This window comes from Penicillium subrubescens, assembly GCF_028828155.1.
Source record: "Penicillium subrubescens strain IBT 31985 chromosome Unknown utg000002l_segment0_segment0, whole genome shotgun sequence".
Lineage (NCBI taxonomy): Eukaryota > Fungi > Ascomycota > Eurotiomycetes > Eurotiales > Aspergillaceae > Penicillium > Penicillium subrubescens.
This window is the reverse complement of record NW_026643152.1, coordinates 6,768,697-6,789,383: the sequence shown is the minus strand read 5'-3', so window position 1 is coordinate 6,789,383 and position 20,687 is coordinate 6,768,697. Positions and strand designations below refer to the sequence as shown.

At 50.6% G+C, this 20,687-nt stretch overlaps 9 protein-coding genes across 9 annotated transcripts; 5 read left to right on the top strand and 4 right to left on the bottom strand.

Moving 5' to 3' along the window:
* Positions 1 to 309: 309 nt before the first annotated feature.
* On the top strand, positions 310 to 2,562 carry N7473_003789 (uncharacterized protein; the record flags this gene model as incomplete). The annotated part of the gene is made up of 4 exons (XM_057149729.1): positions 310 to 761; positions 818 to 911; positions 974 to 1,905; positions 1,965 to 2,562. 4 exons carry the CDS (start codon positions 310 to 312, stop codon positions 2,560 to 2,562), a joined length of 2,076 nt encoding a protein of 691 aa, XP_057013383.1.
* Positions 2,563 to 2,905: 343 nt separating this feature from the next.
* Positions 2,906 to 5,672, bottom strand: N7473_003788 (phosphatidylinositol 3-kinase VPS34; the record flags this gene model as incomplete). Its single annotated transcript, XM_057149728.1, has 2 exons — positions 2,906 to 5,561; positions 5,614 to 5,672. The coding sequence occupies 2 exons, from the start codon at positions 5,670 to 5,672 to the stop codon at positions 2,906 to 2,908; spliced, it is 2,715 nt and encodes a 904-aa protein (XP_057013382.1).
* Positions 5,673 to 6,048: 376 nt separating this feature from the next.
* On the top strand, positions 6,049 to 7,487 carry N7473_003787 (non-structural maintenance of chromosomes element 4 family protein; the record flags this gene model as incomplete). The annotated part of the gene is made up of 3 exons (XM_057149727.1): positions 6,049 to 6,352; positions 6,415 to 7,248; positions 7,306 to 7,487. 3 exons carry the CDS (start codon positions 6,049 to 6,051, stop codon positions 7,485 to 7,487), a joined length of 1,320 nt encoding a protein of 439 aa, XP_057013381.1.
* Positions 7,488 to 8,355: 868 nt separating this feature from the next.
* N7473_003786 (uncharacterized protein) lies at positions 8,356 to 9,230 on the top strand (the record flags this gene model as incomplete). The annotated part of the gene is made up of 2 exons (XM_057149726.1): positions 8,356 to 8,485; positions 8,551 to 9,230. The coding sequence occupies 2 exons, from the start codon at positions 8,356 to 8,358 to the stop codon at positions 9,228 to 9,230; spliced, it is 810 nt and encodes a 269-aa protein (XP_057013380.1).
* Positions 9,231 to 10,951: 1,721 nt separating this feature from the next.
* Positions 10,952 to 12,130, top strand: N7473_003785 (MARVEL domain-containing protein). Its single transcript, XM_057149725.1, has 5 exons — positions 10,952 to 11,123; positions 11,188 to 11,347; positions 11,406 to 11,590; positions 11,650 to 11,693; positions 11,758 to 12,130. Exons 1-5 carry the CDS (start codon positions 11,061 to 11,063, stop codon positions 11,801 to 11,803), a joined length of 498 nt encoding a protein of 165 aa, XP_057013379.1. The 5' UTR covers positions 10,952 to 11,060; the 3' UTR covers positions 11,804 to 12,130.
* A 74-nt stretch (positions 12,131 to 12,204) lies between these two features.
* Positions 12,205 to 13,477, bottom strand: N7473_003784 (uncharacterized protein; the record flags this gene model as incomplete). Its single annotated transcript, XM_057149724.1, has 5 exons — positions 12,205 to 12,388; positions 12,517 to 12,799; positions 12,978 to 13,221; positions 13,260 to 13,356; positions 13,461 to 13,477. 5 exons carry the CDS (start codon positions 13,475 to 13,477, stop codon positions 12,205 to 12,207), a joined length of 825 nt encoding a protein of 274 aa, XP_057013378.1.
* Positions 13,478 to 14,446: 969 nt separating this feature from the next.
* Positions 14,447 to 16,547, top strand: N7473_003783 (uncharacterized protein; the record flags this gene model as incomplete). Its single annotated transcript, XM_057149723.1, has 2 exons — positions 14,447 to 15,033; positions 15,092 to 16,547. The coding sequence occupies 2 exons, from the start codon at positions 14,447 to 14,449 to the stop codon at positions 16,545 to 16,547; spliced, it is 2,043 nt and encodes a 680-aa protein (XP_057013377.1).
* Positions 16,548 to 16,935: 388 nt separating this feature from the next.
* Positions 16,936 to 18,393, bottom strand: N7473_003782 (putative serine/threonine-protein phosphatase; the record flags this gene model as incomplete). Its single annotated transcript, XM_057149722.1, has 3 exons — positions 16,936 to 17,247; positions 17,300 to 17,793; positions 17,862 to 18,393. 3 exons carry the CDS (start codon positions 18,391 to 18,393, stop codon positions 16,936 to 16,938), a joined length of 1,338 nt encoding a protein of 445 aa, XP_057013376.1.
* A 304-nt stretch (positions 18,394 to 18,697) lies between these two features.
* N7473_003781 (tRNA threonylcarbamoyladenosine dehydratase) lies at positions 18,698 to 20,687 on the bottom strand. The gene is made up of 3 exons (XM_057149721.1): positions 20,268 to 20,687; positions 20,070 to 20,172; positions 18,698 to 20,012 (listed from the first exon to the last, which is right to left on the bottom strand). The coding sequence occupies exons 1-3, from the start codon at positions 20,664 to 20,666 to the stop codon at positions 18,736 to 18,738; spliced, it is 1,779 nt and encodes a 592-aa protein (XP_057013375.1). The 5' UTR covers positions 20,667 to 20,687; the 3' UTR covers positions 18,698 to 18,735.

The window sequence follows — 20,687 nt, the reverse complement described above, 5'->3', positions numbered from 1 at the left end:
CGAATTCCGTTCATTTTCGAGTAGAAACAGCGAGTCGCAAAAACGCAACGATGCGAAGCCCAAATGCGCGACAGAGAAATTGCCGTTGAAAGAGAGGCGGTCTGGTAGGCGGTCACAAGAATATACTTTTGCTTATGACGCGTGGGCTTAGACTCAAGTAGATCCGATCCAAGACCCTAATTCCATGGCCTTTAAAGGAATCTTCAATTCTATTTCTTTGTAACTTAGGATTCCTTCATTATCTGGAACTAAAATAATTCTACTTTCTGGACTCCTCCTTGGCCAATATTGAAAATTGTCTCTCTCATAATGTCTCTAATATCGGCGTTTCGCCCACCATCCACACGCACATCGTCAATCCGTCAAAGATCACGACCACGTCGGCGGAGAAAGACAAATACACGGGAGCAAGTCGATCTTGACTCCGAAGGTCATGTTCATGACCCAGATGCCCATTCAATCATCACACCCTCGAAACACACGCCAAAGCCTTTTCGAAAGCTACGAGGCTCTGTCGCGGCCGGTGGCCCTCTACGTCCCTTTCGACTTGTGAAGCAAGATATCGTCAATTTGCGCCGGCGATATGTGTCTGACTGGACGGTTTTTAACCAGCTCATCTTTGCCAGCGCCGTCTATGTCTTCTTCACTAACCTCCTGCCTGGTATCACATTCGCAAGTGACTTGTACGTGCTCACTGGCAAAACCTGGGGCACGATCGAGGTCGTCCTCAGCACCGGACTCTGTGGCATAATCTTTTCACTGTATGTATCCCTGAATCTCTCTTCTCACGGTACAGTGACTCATTTTCTCTGGGCAGCTTCTCGATCCAGCCCCTCACCATCCTCGGCGTAACGGGTCCATTCTCTGTCTTGGCAGAGAACATCTATTCGCTGTGCGAAGATGTATTCCAAGTATGCCATCGGTCATTCTCGGGCTTGGCCATCCTCCTATTTCTGACAGTCATGATTACTAGATACCTTTCCTGCCGTTCATGGCTTGGTCTTTGATCCATTCTGCTTGGCTGCACTATCTATTGGCAATTTTCAATGCGCATGACTGGACTATGCGATATGTGACGACTTTTGCAACTGAGATCTTCTCGCTCTTGAATAGTATCATTTATTTCCACAAGGCTATTCAGGAGCTTGAGAGAGCTCATGCAAGCCTGTCTTTTGCGGCCTTCCTCTACGCCGTGATAGGTGCGGTAGGTACTATGCTACTTGCCATCTTCCTCTCCACTGCGGAGAGCTGGCGCCCTCTGTTCCACCGGTATGTTCGTCTGGGATTGACTGAATACGCTGCTGCAATCTCCATCATTATATTTATTGCGTTGCCTCATGTTGGTGAATTGGCCAATTTGGACAAATCGACTCTGGCCGTGAGCACTTCCTTCCGACCAACATCTCCGGACCGGGAAACCTTCTTCGTAGAATTCTGGAAATTGCCCATCCAGTGGATTTTTGGCTCCATCATTCCCGGTCTGATTATCACCATTTTGTTCTTCTTTGATCATGAAGTCAGCTCAATCATCTGCACTATTGACCGCTATGGCACTCGCAAGCCAGGCGGGTTTGCTTGGGATATCGTGCTGCTAGGTACAACAACGGCAATTTGCGGTATTCTTGGCATCCCACCCGCAAATGGTCTCCTTCCACAGGCCCCTTTGCACTCTGAATCTCTGATGCACACGGTCAAAGAAGAGAAGACCATAACAGTGGACGGGGAAGAGAAGGTAGAGACTCGAGAAGTTCGGCAAGTATATGAGCAACGCTGGTCGGCCTTTCTCCATTCCGGCGCTATTCTTTTGTTCATCAGTCCGCCATTTATGAAGGTCCTTGGCTTGACTCCGACGAGTGTTCTTGCAGGCCTGTTCCTTTTTATGGGGGAACAGAGCCTGTCCGTCAAGTAAGTCTTGCCTGGCATATCATTTTCAACACTGTATCAGCCCACTGACAATTTGATAGCCCTATATTGTACCGGACTTTCTACCTTCTAACTCCCCCATCAGAGCTACCACCTCTGCCCCAGTCACTGCACAAGGACCCCGCAGCCCGTAGCGTCATGGAATCACCATCTCACAACCCATCCTATCTTCCAGTCCACCTCTACACCATCCTCCAGATTGTGATCACTGTCGTGGTCTTCATCCTAACACTCACACCTGGAGCTCCTACATTCCCAGTATTAATCATCGCCCTGGTGCCATTCCGACTTCTAGTCATGAAGAAATGGTGGCCCCGGGAAGTCCTCCGTTTTGTCGATGCCTGGGCCTGTCGCGAAGGTACACCTGAGGACGACGAGGATGCTGAGAAATCAAGCGGATTTCCAACTCAGGAGACCTCGAGTGGAGATGAAAATGTAACACCTGATGGTGTGTTCCGCGGCAATGATAGTGGTGATGATCGCGGGCTCGCTGTTGGGGAAAGCGCTTCACACGGACATTCTCAGGCAGACCTTGGTGAACAGAGGATATGGGGTGCTACCAGTAACGACGCAAATCACGAATGGGTGGAGCTTGACGCACGAGAGGCTCCTGATGAGGAGCTAGGCCGTGATAGATGATCACTGATTTTTTGTCGGCATATTAATGGAGTAGACCTCCGTGGAGGTCTCATGAATGATTCTGGTTGTGTGAGGTAATGAATTCACCTGGAGGCAATGCGGTGCCAGTGAAAGCTTTTAGAAGAAAATGGTCCCATGCCAATTGACAGAATCAAATTTGCAAGTTTCGTTACCGGGTATCATATTGTGTACATCCATAGCTGTGCGTCAAATCTATTCCGAAATAGCTTCCGGTTTCTCGAACTCCAGACGCCCAAGGTTCTAAGCCAACATTGAAATAGAAAAATCAAGTTCTATTCACCACTCATTGATCACATCCCCGAGCTCCCTCGCAAGGGGTATCTCATGCCCTCCAACCTTGCACAAACTCATGCAGGCGATCAATGACCACGCCAAAGATGGCATTGACGCTATCGCCAATCAGCTGCTCAAAGTGACGAATGGCCTCCTCCTCGGTCATTTCAAGGTGGAAGCGTTCTTTCACTTTCAAGACAGCCTTGTCAGGCTCAACCCGGATGTCGGGAATATTGGCATCAACCATCAAACTGAAGAGGTTCAGGATTAGGTTTGCAGACTTGCGTAGCGTCGTATAAGCGGTGTAACAATACTGCTTGAACTGCAGGTAATGTGGAGAAGTTGTACCACCCATTCCTTCAACCATCTCCTTGCAGAGCTTCATCATGGGAGCAAAAGGTTTAGGATCGCGGCCGAGAATGAAACCAAAGTCAGCATGGAAGAAGTGGCCGTCTGGCGCTAGAAGCAAGTTCTCCAAATGTCGGTCACCAACGCCCAGCAGGTAGGTGATCACACAGTAGCCAGCGCAAGACTTGATGTAAGTGTCCATGGCATCTTTTCGAACGCCAAGAGGCTCGTTGTCATCTGGGTTATGCTCTTTCAAATAGGCGAGAATTGACTTGTATTTGGCAGACGCCGCGGAAAGAGAAATGGATGGAATGAATTGAACGGCACCAGCCGTAGAACTCGTCGCCAAAATACGATATGGCGTCAATTTCAAGTCCAGGTTTTCTTTCTGCAGAAGTCGATCCATCAGGATAATGATTTGGATGACCAACTGATCCTGGCGAAGATCATCGCCAACCTTAAACAGAAGGGGGTATCGTTTACCATCACTAGTCTTGAATGTGATGTTTAATGGAGATAATGTCGACTTGAAAACGTTGGAATCGTCAGGGTAGCAACCAATGATTGAGACGTCGGGGTCTAGCGGCAGCGGCAGCGGCGGGTCGATATGAATTAATTCGTTCTTTGGGTCACGCAGAGCCTTCTTGAGCTTCTCAATCTTGACCGGTCGGGGGTCCCTGGAGAAGCGGACATCCTTGGCAATCTTTGAAAGAACGGCAATCAGTTCACCTTGACGGAGGAGGGTCTTTCGATGCTCAGCGTGAATCATTTCCAATTCCGCCATGAAGTAGTATTCAACACGAGCAAAGAGTCTGCGCTGGTTTGACAAGGTGCCTGGACCGGCATCGTCGCATTCAACCATGAGGTACCAATGCAAAGAGTTTCCAAGTTTGAAGTTGTTGGCCGCACGCGTAATGAGGAAGTTGGCCAGCGAGGAGTCATGCGTCGCCTCTTCTGATTCACTTTCTGAGCTCTCTTCGTACTTCAAAGCCTGCACCAATTGCAGGAGATACAAATCAAGTTCCTCGTCATCAGCTTTGCGCAATCTCGCCACGGCATAGGAGCGCACGGCCTGGTTGTCAAATGTGGGCCCGAGAAGCTCCAAAGCATCATCAACGTCGATCTCGGTCCACTTCGGCAAAATTTCCACGGCTTGTCTAGATTCGCCTTCATCACGCCAATTGACGGATTTCACAAATTTGGTCAATGCCCGCTTCTCCCGAGTAAGATAGTACCTGAACCTCCAAACCAGGTCTTTCTCTTCAGCTGTGAGATCTTGTGTCGGTTCGTACGACATAATGACATTCAGTTCATCACGATTCTTCGGGTTCGGCCTGAGGTCTCGATCCATGAATCCAGTTCGATGGCTGCGAATTAACCTTCGATGCTTGTCTTCGCACGGATTTCCGGTTTGGCCCACTTCAGGGTCATAAATTCTGATAACGCCTGCGCCATCAGCGCCTTCAATCCCGGGACCGAAGCGAACCTCTGGAACAGGTTTTAATGTCGAGGTCGGGTGGTTGGATACGTTTTGGGAATAGGACGAGATTGGCGGAGGCGGGTATTGATGATCGGCCCAAACTATGGGGTGATCAAAACGTGGGAAGTCCACGTAAAGCACAAAGTTTTCATCGTCCAGCTCCTCATCATCGGAACTATCATCCTCATCACCTCCAGCTCGGCCCCTCCGTTGCTTTGCTGTCTTCCGGGCAATAGCTCTTTTACGAGCGGCCTCCTCTGCTTGCATTTTGAGCTTCTCCAGTTGACGGAAGACCATTTGGTCCATCCAATCAATGCGAGTGATGTCACCCATCTCATGCTTTTTGATCAGGACCTCGATCCGCTCTAGCTCTGCCTCGGCCGATGATAGTCCCATAATGTCACGAGTACTATTGTTGTGTTTTCGCCGCTTTGGTGGTGGTGAAGATGGGGTCGAAGTTGAAGAAAAGCCATCTGCAGCTTTATGGCGATGGATCTTGCACTTCTGCCGTCCCATTCTAAGCTTGCCCTCATTGTCAAACAACGAGATTGTCGTTCCACCAAAAGGAATATCATGTCCTTGTGGCCCATCGCCCGCCAGCGGGGAAAGGTCCCAGACCGTAATCGCCAGTTGAGAATTGAGTGGGGCGTCCTTGACCGACATGGGCATCTGCAGCCATTCATTCCATACTCGGCTAGTTTTGAAGGCCCTGTAAGCGGTTTGTAATGGCACACCCAGAGGCTTCGAGTCGGACCATAGCTGAGCGGTCACAAAAAGATCCGAAGCGGGATTTTGAGAGGACCCAAGATATCGCGATTCCGGGTTCTTGATCAGTTGCGAGAAGGGAATCTGCTTTTGTTTGCCCTCTAACGAGCCACTTTGGGACTATTAGATACAACATAGCTTTAGTTTGATGGGTAGTCACTTACACCTTAAGGCAGACAGGCAAGTCCACCTGAGTGGACAGCGCAAAGGTGAATGCCTCCATCCTCGTAAGCCCCTCAGCAACACATTGAAGCTCGAGGTGGAACTTGGGGGCAGTCTTCGGGGTTCGGGAGCTCCTGCGGGGACTAGTCAGCTATCATCACGTGTGCATCTTGTGATCGATGATAAGATCAGGTGATAATGTCCCACTCTTGAACACGGCCACGTGAGATACGCGATGGCGACGCGACGGGAGAGCCGTCACATCAGGAATTCTATCTATCAAAAATACGGTGTGCTCTGTTAGCTCAATTCCCTACTTTTCAGAGAATCTTCTCGCGCATCCTAGACTTTTATCTGCGCTCTTTGTTTGACTATTTTTCTTTGTTCGATTTCCGCATTTGTCATTTGTACCTGGCGCTAAGTAGTGCCCATTGAGAATGGCCCGCTTCGCGCAATCTCAGCTGGACGAAGCAACCACCTACAGCTCCGGCCCTCCTTCATCGCCAGACTCATCCTCTGATAAAGAGAATCGTCAACGAAGCGTCAACAAGCGTTCCACTGCCCAGATGCCGTCCCGAAATGATCAGTCCAAGCGTCGCCGCTTGACTGATCGCACATCAAATATCCAGTCGCAAGGACTGTCGCAACGGAAAGATGTTCGTTTCTACGATCCTGACCAACCTGAAGAGGAGCGAAGACGCGTTCGAAAGACCTACAGAGATCTTACCTCTGATTTTAATGGTGAGATATCCTAGAGCAGGAAATTATTATGGAACAGCTCGTACTGATCATCATCGCATCAGACTCACGCACCGAGTATATGCAGCCTGGAAACGATGGCATCCTCAAAACTCTCGAGACGGCGAACGGGCTTTTCGCAAAAGTCAAGCAGACCTCAGACGCCACCATTGACTCGCGCCTCCTCGTCAACGCAGCCGACCTCACCCATAAGAAAACCGCGCAGCTTGCGCTTGGAGATTCCTCAGCGGGTATCGATGTGGATGAGTTCGTTTCTAAATGTATCTCATATATGCGCCGTGGACCCGATTTGGCCGATGAGGGGAGCGCTCAGCGACGACAACGCTACCGCCAAACCCAACGAGACCCGAATGACGGTGACGAGGGAGATTCCGGCGACGCAATGAACTGGGACTGGCTGGGCCGCATGGCTTGTCTTCGTCACAATTCTCGACCCGCCGTCTCCGGATTCTTGCTAGGCCCACTGTCAGTCCAGAAGCGTACTCGACAGAATATCCAGCGGTCGGGACGTGAACGGTTCGATGCTACACAGGCTATTCAGCCCCAGGACCTCGCACAGGAGGATCTTGGTCAGAAAGAGAATTTGAACTTGACAGCAATGTGTAGCCAGATCAACCAATTACTCAACAAGACCATTCAGGACATCGAGTACCAGGTTAACAGCATTCTGAACGAAGAGCCAGATCCTACTGAGGCAAGGGTGCTGGAAGTGATGCACGAGCACCATACTTCCCCGACTGGAGGCGTATGCCTTTTCCGCTTCTGCATTGATCCTGAATCATTCGGTCAAAGCGTTGAGAACCTGTTCTATGTTAGCTTCCTGGTCCGCGATGGCCACGCTGGCGTTTCCATGTCTGATCGTGGAACTCCGACTCTTTGTGAGTAACCCCCAGGCTGTTCAGCTATTTACTTCCCCACCTCTAACGATTATTTAGACCACGCAGTGCCGTACCCACCACATGAGGCGCAAGCGAAGCGCATTCAGAAGTACCAGGCCATCTTCAGCCTGGATTTTGAGACCTGGCGCGATATCGTGGAGGAATTTGACATCAAGGAATGCATCATCCCCCACCGTGAGGAGACCCGGGAGGGGACCGGTCAGACCTGGTACGGCTAGGAGCCTCGGTTTCCGGACCGAGTGATTTGGTTGTTTCTGCTTGGCGTTTATGAAGATACCCTGGTGCCAGTGCTACTGTTTTATGCCTATAAATAGATCGATATCTGTAATGCTGTACCCAACTTTATCATTTGTCTGCCAACGTAACAGTGGCCAGGTTTATGCTAGATACATATGAGTTACATCCCCTACGTGATGGGAACAACAAGACTTGGCCATGGTGCCTAGGGCGCTCGCTAACGATTGAAGGAGATGGAGTATAAATTGGATGTCTGACGGAAAGAAGAAGCATAAATTCGTAATTGATGTCATTACTAAGGTTGATCTTGCCAACACAGCTGAATATGATTCGTTATCTTTAGTACTTAAAACTGACATTCTATTCCAAATTGTTGCCAGAAGAGGGATCCATGAACGGGTCAAGTCTTCTATCACATATCCCTAATTAAGTCCTTTCTCCGATGCGATGCATTCCGAAATTCATTAAATCTTCATAACACAGAATTATGTATTGATCCATAACTGCAATGCTCAATGCTCGTGGGCCCAGATTCGATGGCCTAAAATGCTTATGCAATTGACAGGTGCAAGGTGGGCCGAGGCCGCGGCCCATTCAGTAAGCTGCAACACATTATTACGTCATTGGCGGGAAGCTGTCGATTTATCGCCCAGATCAATCGCCGCTTCTCTGACAGAAGCCCCTATCGCGCATTTAAAAGCAATCAACTCGAGCAAGCGGCAGTTTAAACGACTAAATATACCACTCGCACACTTGCACATTTCGCAAAGTGTCCAGCTGCCACTAACTGAGACACCCCAACGCCAGGAGCTCACGCAGACCATCCGATCAACGCGCAAGATCTTCAATATGCCGCAACTTTTTCCCTCTAACCCGTCGGCGACGATGGTGATTCGCGACGTCACGTCCAATATCGTCACCATGAGTTTGCCGTTTGCGCGCTTTGGCATCTTTCATTTCGGCGGCCGAGGAACACTGGGTGAGCAGTCTGAAGCCCTTGCAGCTGTGTAGCGAAGCTAATCAATCTTCCCTTGCGTAATGCAGTCAAGCTCTCTACGGGTGCCCTCGCAGTCTTCTCTCCCGTCGGCCTCACTCCGGAGGTACGCGCAAAAGTAGACTCTCTCGGCGGAAATGTGAAGTACATCGCCGCCCCCGATCTCGAACACCATCTACACATCAGCACATGGAAGGAGGCATATCCCCAAGCATCCATTCTCGCGCCGCAGGGCCTATACGAGAAGCGCCAAGCAAGCAAGCAGTACCACGATGCCACATTCGAGCATGTCTTCAAGAAAAATGAGACGCAGAAGATATCGGAGGAGTTCGACGCTGAGTTTGACACCGAGTACGTTCATGGACATGGATCGCGCGAACTGGTGTTCTTGCATCGCCCTTCCCGCACGGTGATTGAGGCCGATCTGCTTTTCAACTTGCCGGCCCATGAGCAGTACTCCCGGACCGGGGGTGGTAACCCGCTCAACTTCTTGACCAAGTTGATGCTTCCGTTGTTGTCGATTAATGGTTCTGCGACGGGGCAGCGACGATTCGCGTGGTATATTCTCTCTTCTAAGGACCGCCCGGCGTTCACCGAGTCGATGAAGCGTATCAACGGGTGGGACTTTGATCGGCTGATTCCGTGCCATGGAGATGTCATCGAGACGGGAGCCAAGGGGGTGTTCCAGAACGTGATGGCGTGGTTCCTGGAAGATAAGAAGCATACCTGAGCTGAACCACACCGGATAATTGTGGAGGAGCTACTGGGAGGTTGACATGTGTGCGACTTTTTTTCTGGCGTGTATATCTTTCGCTTTGGACTTTACCTTAATTCGTTTTGGGGGATAGTTGTATGATACCCGGTGGTGGTGTAGTGAGGGGAGGGCTTTCCTTATTTTTAGTATCGATTGTGCAGTTGCAATATAATCACTAGCAATTAGAAAGGAAATTCGTCTCTTATAATTTAGGTCCATTTTTGAGGACCGTCTGAGCAAAGATAAGAATAGAAAACAAAAGTGGGTATCAAGGACGAGTTCTCTTATGCAGAAGACAGCACCGAAGACGCAAATCCTGATATCTTACTCGGTCGATGTACATTTTTAAGGTACCTTGGGAAACATATGAAGAAATCCGATGTCTAATAAGCCTAATGTATGCAACGCATTCAAGTCTTTCTGTAGAATACAGTAGACGGGAGGGTAGCTGCTTTACAAACCAGTCGCATCCATAGATTGATTTGCGACCTTGTACTCCCTAAGCTTAACGCGCTAAATCAAAGCTGTTTGGGGGAGATGACATATGCCGAAGTATCCGGTTGTATACAAAGTTTATTGATATTGATATGATGCAAAGGTGTCACGCTAGTGCATATTAATAATTAGGGGGAAATTGGGGGCTGGTCTTTCATCATCGTGCCACGGCCCCACGTCATAGGGCTGAATGGCTGCCGGTACCTTGATGAATCGAATGGTCCGGCAAGGGTGTTATTTCCATGCTCTGACAATGCCACTGTTCTCTATTTTCTGCTGCTCCGATCCCATGCTTCAAGGACATATTCACATAATTCCAGCATGTCCATGACGAAGTATATACCGACCAAAAGGCGGGCTAACACCGCCACGTCCCCAAGCAAAGGGCGCACTTCTGCACCATCCTTTAGGCTGCAATGATCGCCCTGAGTGGAGCACGGCCACCCCAAAGTCAAACAAGGACCCTAGCCAACACCAATGATATTTGATCTGCAACGGTCCACGGGATCAAGAGCCATTATTAGGTTGGTCCGAAGCGAGATTACCCCCGACTCGAATTCTCGAATCGCCTACAGCCAACATGGGCCAACGCATCACTTGAGGCTTGTGGCCCGGCCAAAAAACAGGGATACGTCCCTTTCCCCGGCACGGAACACACCCCAGTCATCTTAACTTCCCTCCGGTTTCTCTCGTGGGAGCCGGATTCTGACAGGTGCTGCACCATGACAGCTCCTTGCTCGGGTTGGATGAAGTTCAGCCACAAAAACAGCTGCATCAGTGGCGGCCAACCCAACGAAGGGAGAGAGGGACGATCTTCGTGGACCAAAGCCAGACCCCAGTAGTTCACTAGTAAGAAAGAGAAAAAGAGATTGGGCCTCTATTCCCTGTACTCCATACATCAGTAATGATGCATGGCGTTGAATGACGAACCCACTATGCCGAGTGCACGCTACACTGCTCCGGGGATGATCTGACGACATCAGCTGCTGGGATGGACTCTACGCTGACCAGTGGGTCTTGTTTTTGGGTCAATTCTCGTGTGGACGACTACGTAGAAGCTTGCTGTGCGCGTTTTTGTGGCTCCTATCTGCTTTTTTTGGAAGTTGGGCCCTTGCTTGCGATGCGGGTCTGCACCTCCATGAGCTCGGCATCTGCCTGCTCGTGCAACGTGCCCACTTTGTGTGCTTTATATACCTCGTGTTGTCCCCGCTACACTGCGCCTGAGTTCTTTTTTGTAGCTCGCCAGATCTTTCAAACAGCTTGAGTATCCACAGTACAAAGCCCAGCTTTCCTATTCACTACTCACTCACCATGCCTGTCGTCTCGCGCCTCGTTTCCATTCCGCTTCGCATCGCGGAGATTGCCTTTGCGGCTGTATGTCCCACCGACTTCTCTTGTCTCCCGGGAGCATCAGGCACCTCTAACAGTGGCTCTATAGGTCGTCGCAGGTATTGTCGGACACATCCTCGCCTCGTTTGACAAGATCGATGGCTGGTCCGATGGCCGCTGGATTTACACCGAAGTGATTGCCGGACTCTCTATTCTCCTCGGCTTAATCTGGTTGATACCCTTCTCCTCGGGCTTCTTCAATTGGCCTCGTACGTACCTCGGCCATGACACTTATAACCTCCATGAAAATACTGACTCGAGCTCTAGTTGATATTCTGATTTCCTTTGCCTGGTTCGCTGCTTTCGGTATCCTGGTCGACTACCTTCACGACTTGCCATGCGGGAGCATTTGGTCCTGGCGCTTCGGAGGTGATGGCTTTTGTGGGCGCTGGAAGGCTGCCGAGGCGTTTAGCTTCCTGTCTGCTATTGTCTGGCTTGCGTCTGCTATTGTGGTATGTATGAGGTGATATGCTGTGGCTATGAAAGAGGCTAACAAAGTTCTCTTTTACAGGGTCTCTGGTTCACCTACCGTGTGCGGGATCACGGTGTTGGAACGTAAGTGATTTACTCGATACAATCTAATTTCTAGCCTGTGCTATTGCTGACTTATATTCAACAGCACTCGCCGCAGCCGCTGGGGTCGTCGTGGAGCTCCTGCCGTCTAAGTTGAACTTAGCACACAGAACGGTGATCGGAGCGAGACACGTAATGTCTGATTCCAGTTCCTTTTGAGTGAAGAGGACTATGACTCGCTATCGGTTTCCAAGAACTGCCTTACACCATACCCCTGCGGATCCTCGAATAAATGCGGATCGTTTAATGATTTCTTTCTTTGCAATCTCGTCGCAATCTCCTCATGATCATGAGGCCGATGATTTACGACTTACGTTGATACCCTTGGTGGATACATCTATTGGAGCGTTTGGTGTTTAGTGATCGTCACTCTTTTGAATTGAGTATTAATGCAATGACATCTGTGGTACTTTCGGTCCTATCATTATCGGCGGTAGTATGAAGCAGTAGAGACGTAGCTCTCTGATTTTCCGCATGGTTGTCTAGAAAGGCTCTAAAGCTTAAGGACAGCCTTTCCGATCTGCCTCCCTTCCCAAACATATCGAACTGCCTCCTCCGCCTGCTCCGCCTGCTCAAACGGGAAGACCTTGTCAATACTATCATCAAGCGATGTCTGACAAGCCGACAAAGCAGCACAAAAATCTTCCATATCATACTTGGACCCTGCATTGATACCCCTATATCTCATCTTAGCATGTCTATCATTAATTTCCAACTTCTATAGTACTCACCTCAGAATTATTGGCCGGTCAATAATGGTCGACACAACTCGGCAAGCTCCATAGGATCCTGCTTTGCAAGATACCCGACTTGACTGACGATACCACCACGCCGAGTACATTTCATGCTCTTGACCAGGGAGCTAGTTCCACCATTTTCGACAACAATGTCAACACCCATACCACCAGTAAGCTCCAGAACCTCATTATGCCAATCTGGGTTCTTCGCGTAATTGACCGCTAGAATTGGCGGGCTCAAGAACTTCTCTTTCATTTGCTGGAGTTTCTTATCACTCGACGAGCTGAGTACAACTCTCAGTCCGGCGTTTCGCGCAAGTTTCAGCGCAAACATACTCACACCCCCGGTGCCTTCCACATGTGTATATGTCAGTGGTCAATGCGCCGTAGATGAGAAGAGCCAGAAATGTCTTAACTTGAATGAGCACTGTCTGCCCAATGCTCATACCCTTCAATGCTGACCACACGGTAACTCCTGCACATGGAATCGTTGCGGCACTAACCCAGTCAAGCTATTCTGGAAGCTTACACAAGACAGCCTCATCGAATACAATATGGTCTGTCATAACACCATCCTCGTCTGCAGCAAGCCAGGATTGTCCCACTTCTCGCACGGAGATGTACTCCGTATCAATAATGGGACCGACCATGTCTCCAATAGCCAAGGCTTTCACCTTCTCGCCCACGGCGATAATCTCACCAGCGGCCTCATTACAGAGATACCATTTGGTAGAACTGGCCACGAGTTTCCACCGTTGGCGATATTGGCGTCTCTATAGTTGAGAACGATAGCGTGTAATTTTATCAACACCGAGGTCGGTGCGAGAGGTAGCGGTAGATTCTCCTCGACAAGCTTTAATTTGGGCGTGCCGGGGGTGTAGTCGTCGGTTCGACGAAAGGCGCGGCGGCTGGTGACTGGGGCGTTTGACGGTGATAGATAGATTATAAATTGGTTAGAACAGATAGCTATTCATTCGTGGTTATGATCTGTTTGCTTTTAAATGATACTAACGTAAACAATGATATCATGATGGTTTGCAATCGTGGGGATGGGCTCGGTTGTGCCGATCGATGTTGGTCTCGGCTTTAGTGCCGAGAGCCAGAGTGAGAGAGTTGTTGCGGCAAAACACTAGGTTCCAGAGATCCTATGGACTACCACTATTACCCCGCAGCAATGGTACTCGGTCCAGTGGCTTTCCTCGTTGAATTTTCTCATCGGTACTGCCGCGACCCGCAATCCCTATCTATGACTACAAGAGGTTCCCAAATGTCAATGGAATCAATGGATATGGCTTTCCCGATACATGTTGCAGTACTTATTGCAATATGGGAAAAATACCTATGACTCTGAAGTATAATTCTGACGATAACTCCTCTCAGTCGCTCACCATATCTCCTTATTTCTTCATTATTTCCTGTTTATCTCTCCAAGCTTTACAAACAAAATATGTTAGAACTCCAGATCAAACGAATCGATGTCTTCTAAGTGGACTTGCCTTACTCAGGCGGCGTATATTATCTCTCTGGAGGACGGCGATACACCACCTTCGACGCCACCATTGTACGAATCACCACATATAATGGCATTGAGGGCTGGGGCGAAAGCACCGGTGAGCTGGGTGCGCCTTTCATAGTAAAAGACCCTTGACGGACCCCTACGGGATGACATAAACCTCAAGTCCGTTCCAGGTTAAGTCTGTAGGCAGATCCGTCCATATCAGGATTGTGGCTGAATCGCAGCCGTTCCAAGCCAACTCAGCCTCCGATCTATAGCCATCTTGTATATAGCCCTGGCTAGAAATCATGTCCTCTATAGATTACTCTTGGGCTTCATCATTCCATGACGTTGATCACACCATCCCGAACGATGACTAAGACCCTTGAAACGGGAGCCAGGGGGCTCCATACTTAGCATCTTGGCAAAATGGAGACCATCCACGTCGACTTGCGTGCTGGCATGGCAACTCCTTAATTTTCAGTCCTCCCCATCATGCAAAGATGCATTCACAAAGGGGGGTGAACGATGAACACAAGTCCAACACCTCTCCGTCATCGGGCGAGCCGGCAAGCCCAACTTTCTCTCTTGAGGACTTGAGTCTCCCGCGCTACAAGGATGAAGAAGACTCCGAACGCGCCCGGCGAGCCCAGGCCCGAGCCCAAGCCCGAGTCAGCGGCGAGTATGGCGATCTAGAGCTGGGCAGTGTACCGTTATTGCCGGCCGGGCATCCAGACGAACATCGCGATCTGGATGACTCGGATTCAGACTTTTTTGACTACGAGGAACAGAGTGCGCATCGGAACGACCCGTCGCTGTCTTGTAACCTTGCCGGCTTCTACACTTGGTTGCGCGGGCCAGTCCCGCCGCATGTTTACCATATCAAGCCTTGGTTTCCACGGTGGCAGGCTGCGCCAGCGCGTCTGGTTGAGCGATGGGCCCCGCGAAAGGGTGTGAAGATTGCTCTGCTTGTTGGTGGGATAATCTTCTGGATTGCCGTGTTTTTTGCTTCGCTGCAAGCCTCAGTGGCGGGCCAGGAGATCTCGGGATATGGAAAACCAGTGAAGTTGTCGTGTCACCATCGTTTATGGTACGGTCTAAATCCTGTTCTTGAACTGATCGGGTCAAGGCTGATTGTGAGAAAACAGGACCAATGCCACGGACTGTGGTTTAAATGGAGATTCTTGTCTTCCATTTGATGAGCAATCGTTCGCTTTCAGCTGCCCAGCAGGCTGTTCTGCAGCCATTCTTCTGGAGCCGTACAATATCGGCAACCAGTCGTATAATTATCGACCACTTGTCATTGGAGGTAAACCCTTCCGGATGGATGGTCGCGTTAGTGGCTTGTACCGCGGCGACTCGTCGATTTGTGCGTCAGCGTTGCATGCTGGACTGATCAGCGACTCAAAGGGTGGCTGTGGTATCCTGCATCGTCGTGGAGAGCGAGATAACTTTGAGAACTACACCAAGAATGGCATCGAGAGCATCCCGTTCAGGCCGTCTTTCCCAATGTCCTTCGTTTTGACGCGGCAGGCGTCGTCTTCCGGATCCAGCGAGGCGAAGTTGATAGAATGCTTTGATATTCGCTGGTCGCTATTCGCTTTCACCGTGTTTGTCACGGCGATATTTTCAATGACCGTCACTTCAGCACCGATATTTTACAGCATTACGTTCTTTATCGTGTGGTTCCAGGTCGCCATGGCATCTGACCCACCTGGCTCGGGGAGCTTCTATGGCTTGTTACAAGTCGGGCTGGGCCGATTTCTTCCCGGCGCCTTTGTCGGCTTCGCGTTATATTACTTCTGTGTACGAAAGACACTTGGAAATCTCGAAGCGCACGCGGATAAAACCATCCTGTGGCTGGGAGGCTGCTGGGTTGGTGCTCTGAACAGCGACACCTTCGACCGAATCCCCATCTCTCGTCTTACACCCCACGATCTTCAACAACAACCCGGTGCCATCACGGCCCTCATCATCATTATTGGCATTCTCATCGTATCCTTCCTCATCCAGGCCCACGGCTTCCGCCGAGAGGGCCGTCTGGTATTCACCCTGCGCCTCTATGGCATCATGCTCATCGGCATCATTGTGCTCGTCTTAGTACCGCACATGAACCTCCGTATCCACCATTACATCCTTGCACTCCTCCTCATCCCAGGTACTACGCTTCAAACCCGTCCCAGCCTCCTATTCCAGGGTGTAATGCTGGGTCTGTTCATCAACGGCATCGCCCGCTGGGGCTTCGATTCTATCCTCCAAACTCCTGCCTCCCTCCTCGAAGGTGGCCGTCTAGGCACCATTCCACCACCTATGAACCCACCGAACATCGAGGACCGGCACCACCTTGTCTTTTCATTCCCTAATATCCCCGCGCATGTCGACGGTATAAGCGTAATCGTCAACGACGTCATGCGATATCAAGGCTTTAAGTCGAAGGATGGTGATTCAGTGCCGGACTTTGCTTGGTCGCGACAGCACAATAATCAGCCTGAGTACTTCCGGCTTGGGTATGTTCATATCAATGCATTGGGTGGTGTGTGGTATGAGGATTTCTCGGTGCCATCAACGTGGGCTATTGATGGAGACTTTTACTACCCGGTATAGACTGAATTGAAGGTCGTGAGTGTTGTTGTCGGCAGCGTGGAACTTTTTGCGGGTTTTGATAGATCGAGGGCTTTTGGGCATGTTTAGCATTATCAGGAATAGGCATTAATCATATCATCAGGCGTTGGACCTATTTCAAAATTGTTTGCTTCCACAAAGGAAATCAAATTCCAACAGCACGTGCTCGCGCAATGCAATTATATCAGTAAAATAAGAACCCGAGATAGTACCGACTCCGATATGAATATATGACACAGCCGCAGATTGCGGCGGACCCAATGTCCCAGAGAGTGTATCCAGCTAATGTACAGACCCTAAATTGAATTGAAAGCGCCAGGCCACCAAATGCAATGCACCGAACCGTTGACCAGCAATGGTGTACGAGTGATCAATCGTCGTTTTTGTCTTTCTTGGCCTTTTTATCCTTCTTGTCCTTTTTGTCCTTCTTCTCCTTACTATCCTTGGTGTAGTCTTGCTTGCAGCTTACTTGCACGAGGCTTTGCTTGCCACCGCCCTCGATGACCAGAGCGGTCAATTTTCCGCCCTTCACACAACCCGAATCGAGACCCTTGGTATATGTCCGGATTTTGAGGCCAGTTTTGGCATCGTGGCCGTAGATGACGGTCATTACTTGCGAATGGGGGTCTGCATGTGAAGATTTGAGGCTCGAGAGGAGAATGGACTGGTGCTTATCAAACATCTAAAGAAACATTAGTTCACTGGAATGTAAATCAACAAAAGAAGCTGCTTACCTTTGCCCAGTTCATACCTTCGCTCGACTCGCTGGGAACGTGCGTGTCGAGGTCCATGGTTCGCATCGTCATCACCGTCGACGGATCCTGCCTTTCGAGCTCCACGCCTGGAACCAGGCCGGCATGTACAACGACTACTTGGCCCATGCCCGGGATAAAGCCAACATTCAAGATGACCGGGCAAGCGTCAAGCCAACGTGCTTGCTCATCGGTCAGCGAGCGGGCCAGCGCACGTTCTTTAGCTTCCTTCTCCGAGGGTTCGTGTAGCTTGACGTTCTTCTCATCGCCCGTTAAAAGGGTATTCATCGTGACCATCTCATGTCGCAGAAGCAGAATACGGTCCTCGTGATTACCACGCACACACGAAGCTCCAAGCTCGCGGGCAAGATCCACAACTCCAGCACTATCGGGTCCCTTGTTAATTATATCGCCCGTGAAAATAAGATGGTCTCCATCCGTCGTCGAGAATTCGATCTTTTTAAGCAATCGGTCCACTAAACGAAGAGAGCACAAGTCAGAATATCCAGTTCATTTCCCAAGCCATTCGAGCAATTGAACCTACACTCTTCTTTACACCCATGCACATCCCCGACCACGACCAAACGCTTCTCACTCCTCGATCCCCTCGACTCACCCTCAGTCCGAGCTACAGGCACCAGCGACGGATCCAGGGTACGAATATGAGTCAAGTCATCGAATCGAGGAAGCGAGTTACTCCCAAACCACCCCCCAACATCCGCTTTAGACGCAGGATCCAGTGCGCGCAGCAGTGCTCCCCGCTCCTCGAGACGAGGGTATAGGACCATCGCCCACCCGGCCCAGCCGAGCAGGAACAGTACGAGATATACGAGGACGTAGCGGCGGAAGCGCGGGGCGGAGATGATGGATAGGGCGATCTGGACGCAGCCGGAGTTTTTGTTATTATCAGGCGAGGAGGAGAGGGAGCGGTAGGCTGGACTGGATTGCCAGTTGTTGCGGACGGAGTCGATTAGGGGCCTGGAGATACGGGCGATGCGGGAGGAGGATGAGGATGGTTCATTGGTCGCGTGATAGTACGAGTCGCCGAGTTCGTGGTCGGAATCGTAGGTTGCCATGGTCGTGTGGCGATAGATTCAATTGCCACTCAAAACATGGAAGCCGAGTAGGGGATTTAGGGAGGGAAATCACTTGTCGGAGTTGTCATTAGGCCCGCGTTCCCACGACCGGAGGGAGCTTGGCAAGGATAAGTGGCAGTGCTTGGCAAACAGGCAGACGCCTTTTTTTTGGTTGAGCGGAGTTCCAAGCGGAGAAGGTTAAGCCACAAGCCACAAATCAAGAATGACGAAAGGAGACCACATTGAGAAAAACATCAACACGCCTACATTTTAAACTACTATATCAGTCAATATGCAAACTCATCGAGGACGTTAATTTTGTTATCTCAAATAATACAGAAGCTATTGCACTTGGAAGTACTCTTCGACCTGCTTCTTCCACTCTTCAGTCTCCTTTTTCCGCAAGCTCACCCGCTGCAGGACCGTCTGGTCATATAATTCCTCAACCTTCTTTCCACCACGAAGCACCTCCCGTTCGTGACGGGTCGCCTCATCTTTCGTCATGCAGACCAATTCCGCCACATCAAGTCTGAAGAGCTTCTGTCCATCCTTTTCCCAGGTGAGATCCATCTCGAATCCTTGCGATGGCGCCTCCCAAGGAATCAGCACGAGTCGGTTCGGAAGGCCGGTCACAACGCTCTTGCCCCTGTAAATCTCCTCCACGATGTATTGGATGTCCTCCTTGCTGATGGGGAGACGGAGACCGACGGGATCCTGACCGCCGACTTGGCGCACCTGCTTCTCCAGGAAGCCTGTCAGAGCAGCTAGAATTGAATCATACAGTTTGTCGCGGCCCTTTCCGGCGGTGTTGTAGTCGATCGGGTAACCGGACACGCTGCAGATGACGTGGTTGGCCAAGGTGTAGCCAAAGACCGCAGGCATCGTGCCCAATACGGGGAGAATGCGGACTCGGAAGTCGGGAAGAACGCTTAGCTCGCCTACCTTGCCCTTGTTGAACTCATCCTCGGGGAGGGGGAGCAGGCTAGCCTTGCCCGGTCCGGTCTTTTCGGTCGAGAAGACAGTCGGAATGCCGGTAGTAACGCCCAGCATCTTCAATCGACGCCGGGTGCTGCGACAAAGGGGGTCATCGGTGCTGGTCGAGATATCCCCAACGACGACGCGAGTCGGGTCTGACTTGCACCCAGCACCCATGGATGAGATCACAGGGAAAGAGTTCTTATGGCAGTAATGCAGCAGATCCACCTTGGACGTGATGTTATCAATGCAATCAAGCACGTAGTCTGGCCGACGGCCCTCTCCTTCATGTGTCAGAGTCCATGGGCCGAGAAGGTCCTCTGCAGCTTCCTTGCCGAAGAGCTCATTCCGGCAATCAAACATCACCCATGGCGCAATCTGCTCCAGGCGCCTCCTGATGCAGTGTACCTTTGGAGTTCCCACATCGGCTAGTGTGGCGAGAGCATGTCGGTTCAGTGAGGACAATGTAACCTGATCAAAATCGATCAGGCGAATCTTGGATACACCGGAGCGAGCCAAAGATGCAGCGGCATGCGACCCGACACCACCGCAGCCGACAACAACAATGTAGGAACCTCGAAGCTTCGCGAGGCCTTCGTCTGTGAGAAACACACGGTTCCGGGCAAGCTGTTCAAGAATCAAGTCTGCAATGCGAATTGGTTAGCTTCAATCACAAAAACGAGGTATAGGACGCTGCACACCATCATCGTAATCGCCCTGCTGCGCCCTACGAGCCAGAGCAGCACTGCGCTCATCTTCTTTGCTCAGTGGAACTCCATTGTCCGCGACCCCATATTGTGTGAGCTGTACTCCAGTAAGTCATTCTGCCCGAAAGCATGCTCCGCGGCCCAAGCCCGAAGAAACCCTAGAGCTCAGAAACCCGCCTCGGTAGAGCTCACCTTCGTCGCAGGATGCTCATCATCCAGTATCGGAATAGAAGCCTTCAAATCATGAACAGCCTCCTTCCTCTTATAAGCCTGGTAACCAAAAATGGCACCAGCAACGGCAGCACCAGACAGCACCGCCGTAGTCGCAAGCTGAGAACTTTGCGACCCGGCCTGTCGGTGAAGCCAAGAAGACATATTTCCAAACACTCCTTTCTCCCCAGTATCCTGCCCTCGAGTCCGTGCCTGCGCTTGTGCTTGCGCTTCCAATTGCTCTAGTTCTTCGCGGGTGCGTGGGCGGTGGGGAAGTCTCGCAGGTTCGGCGAATCTAGCATCCAAGTCGTCAGAATCGAATCCGTAGTCCAGGTCGGCGTCGTCGGGGGCTTGCCACCATTTGGAGGCCGAGGAAACCATTTCGTAGGGATGAAATTAATA

Coding starts and splice junctions, on each gene's coding strand:
- N7473_003785 (XM_057149725.1), top strand. CDS start 11,061: ATGCCTGTCGTCTCGCGCCTCGTTTCCATTCCGCTTCGCATCGCGGAG. Junction 11,348..11,405: donor GGGCTTCTTCAATTGGCCTC/GTACGTACCTCG, acceptor CTCGAGCTCTAG/TTGATATTCTGATTTCCTTT. Junction 11,694..11,757: donor CGGGATCACGGTGTTGGAAC/GTAAGTGATTTA, acceptor TATATTCAACAG/CACTCGCCGCAGCCGCTGGG.
- N7473_003781 (XM_057149721.1), bottom strand. CDS start 20,666: ATGGTTTCCTCGGCCTCCAAATGGTGGCAAGCCCCCGACGACGCCGAC. Junction 20,173..20,267: donor ATGAGCATCCTGCGACGAAG/GTGAGCTCTACC, acceptor ACTGGAGTACAG/CTCACACAATATGGGGTCGC. Junction 20,013..20,069: donor GCAGGGCGATTACGATGATG/GTGTGCAGCGTC, acceptor TTCGCATTGCAG/ACTTGATTCTTGAACAGCTT.